The sequence below is a fragment of the Drosophila pseudoobscura genome, chromosome 2 (assembly GCF_009870125.1).
Source record: "Drosophila pseudoobscura strain MV-25-SWS-2005 chromosome 2, UCI_Dpse_MV25, whole genome shotgun sequence".
NCBI lineage: Eukaryota > Metazoa > Arthropoda > Insecta > Diptera > Drosophilidae > Drosophila > Drosophila pseudoobscura.
Window position 1 is genome coordinate 9476117 of NC_046679.1, and position 15973 is coordinate 9492089.

At 46.0% G+C, this 15973-nt stretch overlaps 1 protein-coding gene across 8 annotated transcripts in view; it reads left to right on the plus strand.

Annotated features, from left to right (window-relative positions):
* Positions 1-5084, plus strand: part of Dscam3 (Down syndrome cell adhesion molecule 3) — a 29138-nt gene extending 24054 nt beyond the window's left edge. For 3 of the 8 annotated variants that reach the window (XM_033385651.1, XM_033385653.1, XM_033385652.1), the window contains 10 exons: positions 27-182; positions 366-545; positions 650-1024; positions 1203-1328; positions 1799-2114; positions 2800-2963; positions 3092-3349; positions 3407-3911; positions 4074-4337; positions 4468-5084. In XM_033385651.1, the coding sequence (XP_033241542.1) occupies positions 27-182; positions 366-545; positions 650-1024; positions 1203-1328; positions 1799-2114; positions 2800-2963; positions 3092-3349; positions 3407-3911; positions 4074-4337; positions 4468-4519 (2396 nt within the window). In that variant the 3' untranslated portion in view covers positions 4520-5084. Of the gene's footprint in view, positions 1-26; positions 183-365; positions 546-649; positions 1025-1202; positions 1329-1798; positions 2115-2799; positions 2964-3091; positions 3350-3406; positions 3912-4073; positions 4338-4411 lie in introns of all 8 variants that reach the window. The other 5 variants (XM_015181594.2, XM_033385656.1, XM_033385657.1 and 2 more) reach the window with 5 other exon arrangements.
* Positions 5085-15973: the final 10889 nt, after the last annotated feature.

The following is a 15973-nucleotide window of genomic DNA, read 5'->3' on the forward strand; positions in this document are numbered from 1 at the left end:
TATACGTGATTTTTCTTTCCGAACAGCCCACATGGTGCGTGTGGACGAGAATGGGTATCCGGTGACATTCGAGGCACGCAGCCTGGCCGAGAATCAGATGTACGAGTTCTGGGTATCCGCGTCCACGTCCGTGGGCGAGGGCGAGCCCACATCTGTGGTTGCCCAGGCAACCAATACGCGAGGTAAATACAGTATTCGTGCACATATACATAAAGCAGGGAACTTTTCGCTTTAATTAAAAATTGACATTTATTCTGCGAGCCGGCGAAAAGCCACAAAAGCCGCAACATTTTAATTTCGTACACTTCGCACACCTAACTGTTTGCCCTGGGCCTCTGTGCTCCACTCTGTCCTCTGTTTTTCAGCGCCAGCACGCATCGCCTCATTTGGTCAGGTGGTGCGCAAGGCTGTGGGCACCGGCCTAGTGCTGGAGTGCCTGGCTGTGGGAAATCCCACACCGAGGGCTCGCTGGCTGACCCGCGACCGTCCCGTCACCTTCAGTCCCTTCTATGAGGTGACCAATGAGGGCAACCTGAAGATACATCGTAAGTGGGCAGGGACAAAGCAGCAACACAACATTTATAACCGATTTTTCCATTTCCCTGTCGTTTCGTCGTTTCTCCTCTTTGACTGGATGGCTGGCTGGCAGGCGTCGAAGGCAGCCTGTCCGGAAATTATACATGCACGGCGAACAATCTCTTTGGCAGTGACGAAATCCAATATCAGGTCATTGCGATGAAGCCGCCCGGCGCACCACAAATCATCGTGCAGTACGCTTCCGCCGACAGCATACGTGTCAGCTGGGATGCGCCAGACGACGGCGGTGCCCCGTTGCAGGGATACAGCATCTCCCACCACACGGCCGGCGAGAGTTGGTTCAGCACCGAGCTGCTGCCGGAGAACAACGCCTACACGATTACGAGCCTGAAGTGCGGAAATCAGTACATTATAAAAATGTCTGCGCATAATATGGTCGGCTCTGGTGTGTCCAGTGAGGAAATTAATGTCTGGACGAAAGGCAAAGGTGAGTGAAGGCCCAAACCAAAGTCCAGCAGTCTAGCAGTCCTCCAGTGCGCCAGTGAATGCAAATTTTTGTGCGCTCGACCGCAAGGGCCACTTGGTGAAGCGACATTCTGAATACTCGTACTCATGCTCTGCACATTCTCTCCCTTCTATTTTGCAATTTCGATTTGCATTTCCAGCCTCACAGGCGCCAAATGGCAACGAACTAATTGCCACCAATGCGACGTGCGTGAATCTGAAGCTGTCATCGTGGAACAACGGCGGCTGTGGCATTCATCATTTTTCCATAGAACACCGACCGCTGGGTGAGTGCAAATTAGCAATGAATTGGGAACATCGTAGTTATTTTTTTGCAGCCGCAGTGTGTAGAATAAGTTAACGTTTTGATGAATAATTTTAGATTACTCCATTGAACCAAAATTGGTTTTCTATCAGCTTATTTCTATTTGAAACTGGCTGTAAAATTTTTAATTAAATAAATTATTAAATGCACAATTGAGAGTATCCGGCCGTCAGATTGGCTCTCAGTCTCCTTGTCCGCTCTCCCTGTCTACGTATTTCCATTAAATTAAATACTGTTAATATAATTATTTTTGTTTTCAATTAACTGACCAATCTACAGCCATTTGTACCTATAAATATTTATCAAATTTATTCCGTATTCCCTGCTGTGTGCAACGTAGCGTATGATGCATAATTTCCTTTTTTCCTCTCTCTTTATTCCATTGTGTGTTTGTGTGTGTGTGTATGTTTGCCCTCGGACATCACCCCGCAGGCGACATACGCTGGACAGTTGTCACATCGGATATTTCGAATGCCGAGGAAAATCGTGAAAATTTAATCTTCTGCGACTTTCTGCCGGCCAAGTGGTATCAGCTGCGCATCTCCGCCACCAACGATGCGGGCAAAACGACGGAGCATTATCATTTCAGCACAACGAGCATTGACGGCATCACCATTCCGCCACCCTCGGTTTTCCCTTCGGAAAACGATTTGATGAACAATCTGATAAATGCAACAAATCCCACCAGCGGTGATTGGTTTTCGACGCTAATTGTCATCGTCATCATCACAGTCTCCATCATAACGATGTAAGTGCGTCCTGGGTGCCGGTAACTGGGGAATTCAATCGGGGACAGCGAGTGGGAGGGCGGAGGCCCGCATTGGGGGCCGCTGGTTCTTAATTGCTTGCGAATGTTAATTAAGGATTTATTAACTGTCATGGCAGTGGGAAAGCAGAGCTTCAAAGTGGCTTTACACTAGAGTTTTTCTCCCCAACAGACTTTGTCTTTGCTTGAAAAAGTGCCACATAATTGACAATTCAACGGATTTATTAACTACATTTAGCTTTAGGGATGGTTTTTCCCTTGAACAAAATTATTTATAAAAATGTTCCGTATACGACGCGTGTGTTTCGAGTATAAGAACATTCCCAGATGTGCTCAGTATTTATCTATGGGAGATAAAGTGAAAGAGCCACAACCAACATCTCCAGTGAACTTGTTTTCCCTATCCTGGCTGTAATATTAATTTGCGAATGCATCGTATATCAAACATGGTTCTTGCAAGTCAAACTTCGAAAGATAAATCTCAGTGTAATAACTAATTATTTTGTTACGCCAAAATTGTATACTTAGTGTCATTCCACGACTGAAGGGACTCTTCCTTGCTTAGTGATTAGCAGTCATCTCCCAGTCATACTGGGGGAATAATTCATTCGTCATCTTTCAATTAAAGCCATAATGAAGTTTCATAAATGTCTCTTTCCTCGTGCAGAGCTTTGACTATCAAGCACCGCCGCACTCTGTGCGGACCCATGGCCGAGGGCTACGAGAGTCGTGCCCTTCCTGGGGACTACAAGGAGGACCACGAGAACCGACGCAACCAGCAGGTGTACAGCGCCTCGCCGGTTAAGACGGTGGACAAGGGCAACGAGTCGGGTGAGTCGAGAGTCAATTGAGATGTAGGCTGTGTACGTGTCCGGGCAAAGAGAGGCAATCAAAGGCCGCATCCTTGTTATTCCCTTTATCATTTTTTTCTCCCGTTTGCATGGCTCTGACTCCTGTAGAAATGTACGAGATTTCACCGTATGCCACGTTCAGCGTGAATGGAGGTCGCACTGGGGCTCCGGCCAAGACTCCCACACGTGCCGTGGCGGCACAGACTCCACTCGACTACACCATGCAATTCAAGACGTTCGGCCACCCGGAGGGTGAGAATCTGAATGCCACCGCATATCCGCTGCTGCCCACCTCTGGCTTCGGGCACGTGAAAAGCAAGTCCAGCTGGCACAAGCAGCGCTACTACAACACAGATGGTAAAGAGGGTAACCAGCTCTGGAGATTGCCTTACAATGTTGATGTTCATGTATCTCTCCGCTTAGATGAGTCCACGCTGAGCAAGTCCATGACAATTGTGGCCGGCTCGCAGGCCGGTCACTCGAAGAAGTCAAGCGCGGGGCGCAGCGCCAAGAACGCCGGCAGCTCGGTCGGAGTGGTGGCCGAGTCCGAGTCGGACACGAGTATCAGCCCCAGCACCGAGTTTTCTAACATGCCCACCTATCGAGTTCCTTGCAAGTCCTCTCGCAGCAGTGACGGCCGCGCCGTCGTAGGTTCGTATAGAGCACGGGCTCATGGGCGTTTGATCGCACCCAACCCATGCTATCTTGCAGATATGTTCCGGCCCGACTCCAGCACCGAGTCCAACAACGACCAGGGCTCGCCGGCGCCCGAGCGGCGCCACAATACGCCCCGACACGTCCTTGGCCTGGGCGTGGGTGTGGGCGTGGTCGGCGAGAAGAGGAGCGCCGGCCAACGCAGCCGCAAGCACGCGGCACAGCCCAGCAACCAAACGTTGGAGCGACGAAAGTGCCCTGGTAGTAGCAACAGGTAGTTCAGGTACCTAAACCCTAACCAATCCAAATCAATCAAAAGTTATGAATCGATCAAAAGAGTACAGAATTAGCGGACTAGATTAGCTGGAAGATAGATGATTCCATTCTACTTTTAGTTAAGCAAATTTCTTCCCTTTCTTCTCCGGCACATCCGCAGTTTAGACAGTGAGGTCGATGCGGAGACGGCTGCCTCGCTGGCCGCCTCTATAGCAGCCATGGCTGGGGCCGGAGTGGATCTGACGGGCGGTTTCCGTCCGCCCGCTGGCTTCCACGACGGTCGTGAGTTCCCGAGCCAGGACCAGAGCGAGTGCGAGCGCGAGCAGCGCGCTTTGGACCTGGAGGTGCAGCGCGTAATGGAGAGCACCGGGGACGCGCAACTGGCCAAGATGGACCGCGAGGAGTTGACCTCACTGCTGGCAAGGTAAACTATCAGTCGTGAATGAATTGAATCGCTGCTCCCAGTGCTTGACCGTAGCTTGTATTGCATGCCCGTAGCGTCTACCTACCCCGCACTTGAAACGCAAATAACTAACCAGCCCTGCGCCCCCTAGGTATCACGAGAAGAAGGAACAGGAGCGCCAAGAATACACGATACACGTATAATACTAAGTACTCAGATCTTGGCTCACACCTTAATGGCGTTTACTAACACCCAGACACCCAGTCACCCAGAAACACGAAAACGAACACGCACGAACACAAAGAAATACAAATTGTGGCATTTAAATGCATTTAGCCAAGTTTAAGTGTTGTTCATTAAGTGGATACATTAACTATACAACAAGTCTAGGCATTAAGCAGGCACCCGAAGTTCTCGCATACTCGAGCAAATTAAAGACTATATCTAGCTATAATTGATCTATAACTATAACTGACGACTACTGATTACTTATTACCGATTACCGATTACTGAAGATTCAACTGATGTTATATTCAAAATCAATATTGATATTGATATTGATCTTGATCTTGGGGCGAGTGCAGATGCAGATGCAGATGCAGGCCGTTGAACTGTATTTGCTAGCTAGTACTATACACTTATATACTATCCGTATCAATCCATCTATATACAAGTACACGTGTTTACACCTATATTTCATATATGTATATGTAATTCAATTTGTTGTGATAAATTAAATTGTTCTGAATTACTAGCCGATGTAAAAAACATGTCGCGTTAATGAACAGCCTAACTCGATTGACACTCTCTATCGCTGGAGCAGAGCACTCCTCCAATGGTGTTTGCGGATATGTACTCGTATTTTTTCGATGTCATTTGGTTTTCCGGAAAGGGCTTTCCATTCATTTTCACTGATTGATGAAATTGACGCAAATCTGTTACTGCATTTATTGGGCTAAAATTATTGTAATATTTATGGAATTTAATTAAAAAGTAGATAATCAACAATAAAATTGTATGGCTACCATAGGTAAACATTTATATATACATACATATATGTACATATGTATGTATGAATATTACATCTGAACGAATATGTGTTGATGCGGAGATGTAGGATGAGGCGACAGCCAAAATCCAAATAGCAGCAAATTAATTAAATAAAAGATGTGTAAAAATAAACAAAATCGAATCGTAGTAATTTCATTAAAAGCAAATTTGCAAATGCCAGGCTGGGCTGCCATGTGCCGCCTAACCGAATATTCTACTTCCAGGGTCCCTCTCTTAATGGTTTCCCCACTCTATTGATTTCCGTTTCCTCTGCTTGGAGCTGGGCAAATATTTATGCAAGCAAATGAGAGCAAACCAAATCAATCAAAAGCACTGCAGACTAACCACAAGCCAGCGGTCGCCATCCAGACGAACCAGCCCAATCCCAAACCCAAACCAAATCCCAATCCGAGGGCCAAGTTGCCACCGGGACAGGAGATGGAACGCACGTCAGTTAGGCAATCAGTGGAAGTTGGAGCGATGGCCACCACAATGTGGCTGCAATTTCCCTAGGTAAACGCAACCACAAGATGCCTTTGACAAAGCACTCACACACTCACAGACAGCCACAGATGCAGATACAGATACAGATACAGATACAGATACAGAACACGCAACGCAGTTGAAGCGGCATTAAACATGCATGGCATGACGCTGCACTGCACTGTTTTCCAGCTGTTTGTTGCTGACTTCAAACTTTGTCAATTTTCACAAATGTTGCCAACTTTTTCGAAGTCCTGTCAGTGTGAGGTAACATTTGTGTTGTCTGTGGCAGACTGACACACAGCCAGACAACGCCACCTAATGGGATTACCAAAGAGTTAGAAGGCAAATATTCAGTGCACCCTGTGGCAGGTACAATTTCCATTGCGTATACGGAGTAATAATAGAGACAATCGGAATTGAATTGATCTCACTCCACGATTGCTATCATTAGCTGAAAATGACTGATGGGGAGTCTGCTGTGGTGTCATGTGAATAATAATATTATTCAATATAGCCGCCCCAGCCAACCCGCGTCCCAATTGTTTTAGTCTTTTTTATATAATAGAAATATACATATTTTATTGGAACAATTTTCTTGTGCGATGTGATATGTCTTTACTGCTTTACTGATCAATTCCTATCCACAGAGAAGTGTTTTGATAGTGCTTTTATAGGACGAATTGAAATGTGATATCAGCTGCCTTGGTTAATATTTCCATATCCCCCATCCATAAACTCCACCGCTTTGAGCTTTACCCTTAAACACATCACATTGGAGAACAAAAATACTGTTTGAAATTCGAAAAGTTACCATGTATCGATTGTTTGCAGACTAAAATTGCTTTAAGAAGTTGTTCCAAAGTAGATTTACAAGTACAAATAACAGTTGGGTGGGAGAAGAATGCAAAACTCGTTTCGTGTTTATTTATGAGTTAACAATAGCCTAACGGCAGTACTGTGCCACCTCCTCAGAGCAGAGCCTCCAGGTGAGTCGCATCTAAGCCAAGCACAAAACTTTTACTAATTAACGTGAAGCCAGTTGCAAAGTTTACAATTCTCCCATCGAACTGTTTATGGGGTCTACAAATTGAGGGGGCGTTTGCCGGGACAAAGAGGAGGGGCAGTTGGGCGTAATCAAAACGGTAATTGGCTGCATGTTTGCCTGCTGCCATTGTGCAGGCTGCCATGCCGCTCTGTTGCCTCCTGCTGATATTAATTATGGCTTGGGATGAGACAAGCCTGACTGTGGCATGTAGATGGGACTCTTACGCTCTCTGGGCCCGATTGCCATCTAATTAAGCATGAAAATACAAACCGCATCCATAAGCCAGAAGACAGTTTGTTCAGCTGGTGGAAAGTTGGAGTGCACTTAAGGCGCATGCAAGTTTTATTAGGAAGTGCGAAGGACCTGCGCTGGGGGGGCGGAAGTCCAAAAATCGATTCTGCAAACCGCACGCACGACATGCACTTTGGGGTGTAGTATTTAGGCTTAACGCTGACATGATTCCCGATGCCGGGAGACGAGAGACTGTAGACAGGAGACAGGAGACGGCAGACAGCAGGCAGTAGCTAAGGAAACTTGGTCCCTCGGTGTTCTCTTCCGCACCGCTTACCCTGCGTTCGGCCAAAATCGATTTCAATTAGTTAAAGCTGCAAGGCAGGCAAGTCTGCAACAAATAAGCACAAAATTGCAAAGGGATAAATTTGAGCAGCAAACACAATGCAGGGCAATCAGCTCGAAGGCCTCCGAGTAACAGCAACAACCCACTCGCCAGCTCCACCTCCAGCTCCAGCTCCAACAACGACGACAACAACAACGACAATAATGCAATTTAAGCAAATTCAAAACCCAAAATTGCAAGAGGTTAGTAGTACAAGCAGCACACTTGTTCCAATGTAGTTGTAATGCACACAGGAAGCAGCCCACCCATCCCTACACCGCCACACCCCCGCACAGGACACACACAAGCACATGCAGGACAGGACAGCCAGCAGGACGTTAGGCAACCACAGCCCTGGCCCTGCGCCTGATGCACTTGCATTTAATAACGTCCTCGTCCCAGCTCTTGCCCTGGCCATATATGCCAGAGATAGTCCAGTTCGGTTGGCCTCCTCTACGCAGGACATTATCTCCAAATGCCGGCCAAATGCAAATGTCCTTTGATGCATTTGCACATGGCGCCCCACTGTGTCTCTGGGTGCGTTAGCTCCCATCCGAGGTCGTAGATTGAAATGCTGTTGCCTGCTGCCTGCTGCCCGGCCAGTGCCTTTAATTAAAATTCTCAAATTACTAAAGGTAAATGGCTTTAGTTCCATTCGCATTGCAAGTGCTTCTAGCTATAAATTGCTGCAACGTTTTAATACATAAAATGACAGGGACATTCTTGGCCTCTGCCTGGTCGTTGACATCCTTATGATTTATGACTGAAAGAAATTGTAAAATGTTTTCGGCATAAGCTAATGTGTGGCTATAAGTCTGATTTGATTCGAACATATTTGATGTGCTCTCCGGCTACGAGTATAACTTTAGTGCAAAAGCAATCGCTTTAAGCCGTGAAAGGGTTGGGTCCAAGCAAACAGCAGCAGCAGCACAGGCAAAGGGAAATGCAAAGGAGGCGCTAACTTATCATAATGAGCAGGCGCGGACCGCCATAGTCGAGGTCGGAGCTGAATCAGAAGCCAAAGCCACAGCCACATCCTCATCCACATTCAGTAGCCACATCCACTGCCACAGAAATGCCAAACAGCTGCTGCCAAAGGCACTTGATACTGGGGCATGGTAGCTGCAGCCCCACCAAAGGGCTGACTGGGCGGGTGTGGGTGCATGCTTTATAAAGACAGAGCATAAAAAATGCAAAGAAGTGTTACAAATACAAACAGTCAGGGGAGACAGACAGCCAGCCCAGCGGACAGGCAGACAGGCAGACAGCCAGAGAGACATAGAGACAGCCAGACGCACAGCCAAGTGCAATTCATGTGGGACTCACTTAAATAAAGTGCTTTTGCATTGCCTGTCTGACTGGCTGCCTTTGCCTCACTGGCAGGATGCGGATACGAGTGCGAATGCCGGATGCTGCTATGTGGCTGACTGTCTGCAAGACCAGCTCCATGATTATTTGAATTATCACAGGTTTATCATCCCTTCTTCCACCCCTCCATTCCACCGCACAATTCATGTGCAACATGTGAGGTGTTGGATTCATGATAATTCCTTGCACCGTTCAACTATTTAACACAAAAGCCTTTGTTGCAGGCGCTTAGTCCTCGGCTAAGCATTCAATGGAATTAAATCGTCCCTCCTAGCTTTGACTTTCTTCACGCAATGACCTTACGGGATGTTTGTATGGGAAAGGTTCCCCTTTCTGGGGTATCTTCACGCTTGGACAGAACGCTCGTCCACCCCGAACGAAGACTTTGTAATTTGTTCCAGCTTTTTTTGTTTAACCAAACTTTTTCCTTTATGCCAAAACCTTTTCAGTCCCCTACTCAGGCTTTTGTTTTTGCTCATTCAACGATGATCGCCTCCCTGTTACCAGTTCCCAGTTCCATGTGGGTTCTTTGCTCTTGTGTGCAGTTGTCATCGATGCTGTCGACGAAGTCGTATCGGGTTGTCGTCTCGATTGCCCGGGGTATGCAGAAACCAATTCAACTGGAATCACAGCCAATTGAGTGTACGACTACATGGAAAAATTCAAATTGAAATCATTTATGAATGTATAATGAATCGGTGGAACGAGCGCGTAAATAAATCTAACTAAATTTACAATTATGTATGGCTATTGGAGAGAGAGATTTCATCTCTCATTTCATGTTTATACTCAAATTTTATATGAGGTTAAATATCATATCTGTCACATTTTAGTTGTATTCCAACTTCAATCGAACAAAAAAACTTAATGCCAACATAATTTGATTAAACTTGTAAATTAAATACTATTTTATCCACCTTTTCCGTTCGTACCCCTCGTGGCCATAAATATGTCTGTTGCATGACAAACTATGCTTTTACCTTGCCCTTTAAAATCACTAATTAATTTCGGTTCAATAAACATTGTGCCCAGTAGGGATTGGTGTAGTAAATACCTGGCACACCCCCAGTCCAGTCCACTCTCTCCCTTTGGCGTTTACATAATCAATATTATTATAATATTGCCCACAAAATCATTATCGCAACAGTGCAAGGGAAAAAATCAGTCCGGTTTAATTAAAGCGGCGCTAAATGAATAGATAGTTACGGAAACATGGCAAAGGGAAGGGGATTGTGGTCCAATGTGGGCTGAGTAGCGCCGGAGGGAGCTGATCTGTAATCAGGTCAACAACTGCCCGGTAATTTGAAATGTGCATTAAGTCGCACGTCGGGGAATACGGATAACAAACGGAGAGCCTGCTAAGGATACGGATACACACAGAGACGCAGATACAGATATAGAAACGCTTACAGATACAGATACACAACAGATACAGATATATTTTCAATTGCAGAATGGCCGAAGAGTTGTTATTTATTTACTTTGCTCTTTGCTTTTTGCTTTTTTGTTTATCGACACGACTCCGAGGAATTCAACGAGCACTGATGAATCGCCGGACGTACGTATACGAATAAAAAATTCAGGAACGGAAATGAAAATTCATGAGAATAAAAATCTAATCAGAAAAAACACGAGACAAAGGGGACACTCGCAGAGCCATCGGAAGACAAGACGCAGCAGGACGCCGAAGACGGCGAAATAGAAGCAGGAAAATAAGTTGAAAGGCACTTTTTGCGCTTGAGTGCTCTTGCAAAGAGTGTCGCATGCCACCGGAAACGGAAATTCACAGCCGGCCCAGGACTCTCTCGGGCACTGGCTACTTACCCTGCCGGACGGATGGGACTTGGACTGCCTCCTCCTAGCCAATGCTGGACACAGTCCCATGTCAATAGTCAGCGCACAGAGCGACAGAGCGACAGAACGACAGCAAGAGAAATACAACAGAAAAAAGTGTTGTCAAAGGCAGAAATGCAAATTCTAAGAAATTGAAACGAGTCGCAATATTTTTAAAAGCAGAAACTCTTTGTGTAAAATATACAAAGCCTCTTGCAGCAACCTCCGAATCAGAAGCATCCTCATTCAGGGCATGATTATAATTTCCTTTGGAGGGCACTCATTGGCCATGCATGCTAATAATTTGCATAAAATATGCATGTAATTACTCAGGCATTATTTGCATGTCAAATTAAAAAGAATTACTCGAGAGGGAGTCATACGCTGAAGGACAATTATGGCGTTAATTACATGACAAGGACGAGGCTAGCTGTCTCCACGCCACGCCACGCCAGGCCAGGCCAGGCCAGGCCAGGACAGAATAGACCACACCATCCAATATAATATTGACAATTTGTGCCTTCAAATCAAAGACGTTGTGCACAGTTGCATTGAAGTCCAGGCTGCGTAAGACGTGGCTCTGATTTGCATAAATTGATGTGCGGTTAACGCATTGCAGGTTGCACTAGCAGACTGCAGCTTATTAATGCAGTGTTCGTTGTCAGGTTTTAATTAGTCTAATTAAACGTTCTGCTGGCAGGAGCATCAGAACACCATAGGCAAGAGGCCGGGTGCCGGAGCACAGGTGTCAATCTGCACAAATTGCGTAGACAACTGGAAAAGATTGAGTGGCAGGGCTTGATAAAGGGATGGAAATCATTAATAATGATTGTATTGTATATTTTCCACGATTTAAATACCGTGAAAAATATAAATTTTAGTCAGCTTTAAACTCGTAAAGTTTACATAAAGTATATCCAAATCTAAGCTTTAAATGCGGTGTGTCTTGCTAAGCCTATACTTTATGGCTGTGCCATTAATGATAACACCGTTTTCTTTCGCTTGCCATCAGGAAGCGTAAGGCGGGAAGCAGGATGCTGGGGCACGAAGGCAAACTGTCAATTGGCTTCAATCAAATCAGTGCATTAAAATCGCATTAATGCTGCCAGCGCAATAGCAACATCAGCAGCAATTTTATCAAATCTATGAAGATTGTCAGTCGGTCTGGCATGACGAAACTATTTTTCACACGACTAAGCAAAGCGGGCCAAGAGCGGCGCGCCCCACGCAAGTTGATGCAATGGGGCGTTAACGATAAAATGATTAGCTGCCACTGCCACCCCAACGCGGCGCACTCGAAGCGCTCCAGGATGCAGTGTGGGTGGCAGGGCGAAGATAAGTTGTTAAGTAGTTGGGCGTTCGCATGCCCCGCGCATAGCAAAAAACAAATGAAACTTAATGAACTTTGCCAGTGGCGGGCGGGTGGTGCTTGGTGCGTGTAGGAGGTTGAAGCTGAAAGGATGGTGGCATGTGGCATGTGTCTATGTGTGCTGGGAAAACAACATTGACGCCAGCGAAATTTATCCGAACAAATGGCAGGCACTTTGCAGTGCGAGAGCGGAATCGTGGCAAGTCTGCCATCGCAGCACATAAGCTTCATCTAGTAAATTGATGCATGCACTCGACCCCGCTCGGCGCAGTGCAGCGCATGGGGCACAGCACTCGTAATGGCTGCAATAACCGCAGCCGAATAAAATTCAATCTGTGAAATGCTCTCTTCGCTTGCATTTTATGCTGACAATCTGCAAACATAAGTGCTTCGAAGCAACCAGTCTGAGCATCAGCATCAGCATCGGCATCAGCCTTAGCCACAGTCACAGGCTCCGCCACAGCATCAAGTTAAAAAGCACTCAGCGAGGAGCGAGAGGCAGGAGCAGAGGCGGCGTATCGTATGTAACTCCGGAAATGGCAAAAGACATGGTCCCAGCATCCAGAATGCAGCAAGCAGCAAGCAGCATGCAGCATCCAACCATCCACCGACAGCCACCAGCAGCACCAACAACCAGCGCCATTTGCGCCCTGCACTGCATCAGCATCAGCGCATTATTGGATGATTTATTGACGTCGATATGCTTAGTTGAGCAGCATGCAGGCAGCCATTTTTAGAGTGTCTGCATGCGTGCCCCGCACACAGTCACACACACACATACACACACAGCACACTCATTCGGACACAGTTACCGACACACACAAACACGTAGATACACTCGTGCTCGCACACACATGACTCTACATTAGCCTCATTAGGCGGATGCATCGGCGGCACCAGGGCATACAACTACAACGACGCTATCTTTCACTGTAACGTTTTTCTTTCTTTCCTTTTTTTTTACAATGTTTTTGGATTTTTCGGCTCTGTCTCATCGTGAACATATGGGTTTAATGTTCGATTGGAACATGTCACATTAAAGATTGGGCACGCGCCTCATCCAAAATTGCATTTGCCTGCAGGGGCAGAACCATCGAACTGTGCATACAATTTTTGGCTACGCTACGGGGCGGCGATAACGCTCATATGCAAACACTAATGCCTTTGGAGGGTAATGGTAGTAATGCTGTGAAGGCGACGCCGTTGCCAGCATAAACTAATTGCATGCGAGATAGGGAGAAGAAATTGGTTTGTCCCCTGGGGGCCCGGCCAACCGATGATCAATGAGCGGGGTAGCCGTAGTTCCCCGAGGCAGTGCAATCGATTGCTTTATGCACGTCGAATGTTTGCGTCTTGCAAAGCCATAGAAAATACATTTCCCAGATGCTCTGGCTGGCGGCGGCTGCAGGACGACAACACATACACACACATCCGCCTTCCAAATATTTGCTTCCGTCAAATCAACAAATTCATACATTTTTGATGGCATTGCAAATGGGGCTCTGTGGCCCCGCACTCCCCATGTATGTGCTGTCAGCAAATTTCATTTCTTATTGTCAATTGAGGAGTGATATGCTTTTAGCCATATGCAACAAACGGAAATGCACACTTGCGATTTTGTAGCGGATGTTGTCGCCAGAGAGGAAGTGGCTGGCTGTGGAAGGCGGCGAGAATTCGTTGCCATTATTTATGCAACATTCAATTGAGAGCAGCCTGGATTTTGCACTTCTTCGATGCACTCCAGCAACGCGTTCTATATATATGTACATCGAATTTTTCGTTGGGTTCTAAAGCACTAATGAACAAAAGCGCATCAGCAAGTTGGCTGATGGCTATGATTGCCATTATTATTATATGACGGAACAAAAGCGTTATGCAACGAACCAATTTGCAGCTCATTGTTCGGACCAGCCTCAGAGCCAGCTTGTATAATTGCCGGGCAAATTAAATAACTCAATTTGCCTTCAGCTGGTCAATGGATTGGATTTGTGTTTTATTTAAATGCAATTCTGTTACTTCCACAAAAGCGAAACGGAAAGAGAGAGCGAAATAAGGTAATAGCAAGGACAGCGACAGGGACAGCCAGCATCAGCCCAGGAAAAATTGGAAAAAGCACTCTCGCTGATTGCGTTACTTAAGTTGGCCAGAAGAAGAAGGCCAAGTCGGCCCCGACTGACTGCAAGGGCGTCTGATTTATCACCAGGAACAAAACGTGAGATAGTTGCCGCCAGTCAGCATTGACAGAATCTATATAGAAGTACATATACTAGCCATGCACACCCATGGGTATCCATGGCCCACTGGCAAAGACAATCAAAGTTAGCACGTGTCGTAAATACGTTTATAGACGAGTAGGAGTAGGGGTACAAGTAGGAGTAGGAGTATCCAACAAGAACCAGCATTTGTATGTGCATATTTATGCGAGACGCAGCACTTAAATAGGTTCACCTTCCACCACCACCCATGCTACAGGTGAAGATGGAGTGTGCCGACAGGGTAAAGTTTAATTGAAAAATCTTTCTCAAGTGGAGCAACTGTTTCTGAAAGTTTTCTTTCTCTCGAGACCTCTGATTCAGCTGTTCATAAATACTTCTCTTCTAGTCTACCTTTAAATTTACACTCGGTGTGCGTTGTAGGTATCAGGGCATATCGTATTGGTGTCTAGTATACGACAGAGAGAAGAAAGTTTATTTTTCTACCACTTGCACGTATGGTATGTGCAGAATCGTCTGCTATTAGAGTTTAGAAACCTGAAAACCTAAGTGTATAATAATTAATTTTAAGCTTCGGGTATCCCATAGTCCTATTATCGATAACTTATATAAAATTAAACTTTTAAAAGGGAGAACAACCATACGATTTTGTTCTGTTTTTTTTATGTTCAACACCCTGGGACATAATCCCATGCCCTGCTCTGTAGCTATGTACTAAATGTTACCCCATGATGACAGATGTTTTATTCCCACATCGCAACGATTTGTAAAACCAAACACCTTCCCACATACGGAGTGTCCTTGTGGTTGGATGAAGGTCCCGCTGCTCCTGAAGGGTGGAAGACAAATAAAATTGTTCGCTTTTCAAGATTTCATAACGCTTGAATAAACTCGAATGCCACCATCGACATTGTCGTCTCTTTAGGAACTCGTTAGCATGGCAGGGGGTTGTGTTTTTGCGTTTGTTTTCGGCTCTTGTTAGTTCTACGGTTTGATTCATGTGCCGGCTGTTCGGTATGTGGGCTTCCGACTCGTTGTCAGTTCAAATAAAACTCCCCAAAGTTTCCCATAATGAGCCTCAAAGGTCCCAACACTTCGAGCACAAAAACGCAATTAAACTTGGGCAACCGCTGCCCAGCCAGTGAGGTAAACTTTTCACCAAATTGACAGCTAATTAATTTGCCAATGAGCTGAGAAAATTAGTCAGAGGTTGGTGCGTAGGCGAGCACCTGCCAAGCTGACTGACTTATTTGCAAATTGGCCTCTTAAGTGTCTCTGGAGGATGCGCTTTATGACAGTGACAATTGGAGCTAATTAAGCAGGATTATGCAGGGGCCAAGTTGAAAACTGTCTGGGCAGCGCTCTTGAGCGCCTTGGAAAATAAATGAAATTCGTGAGTTGTTTGCTGAGCATAAATTTCAGCATTAACATGCTCATTGCTCAACAAACAGCAGCCGAGCACGGACATGGACTGAGTAGGGACACGGACACGGACACGGATATGGAGAGGGATGAGGAGTGAGGAAACGACTCGTTTTCGCAATTTACGATGCGTCGATTGTAATAAATTAGCCAAAACTTGTTACGCAAACGGAAAATGCCAATAAAAATGTGTTGGAAAAACGGAGGCTAATAAATTCTAGATCTCCCTCATCTGGCTAGTCTCAGCTTGGGAGT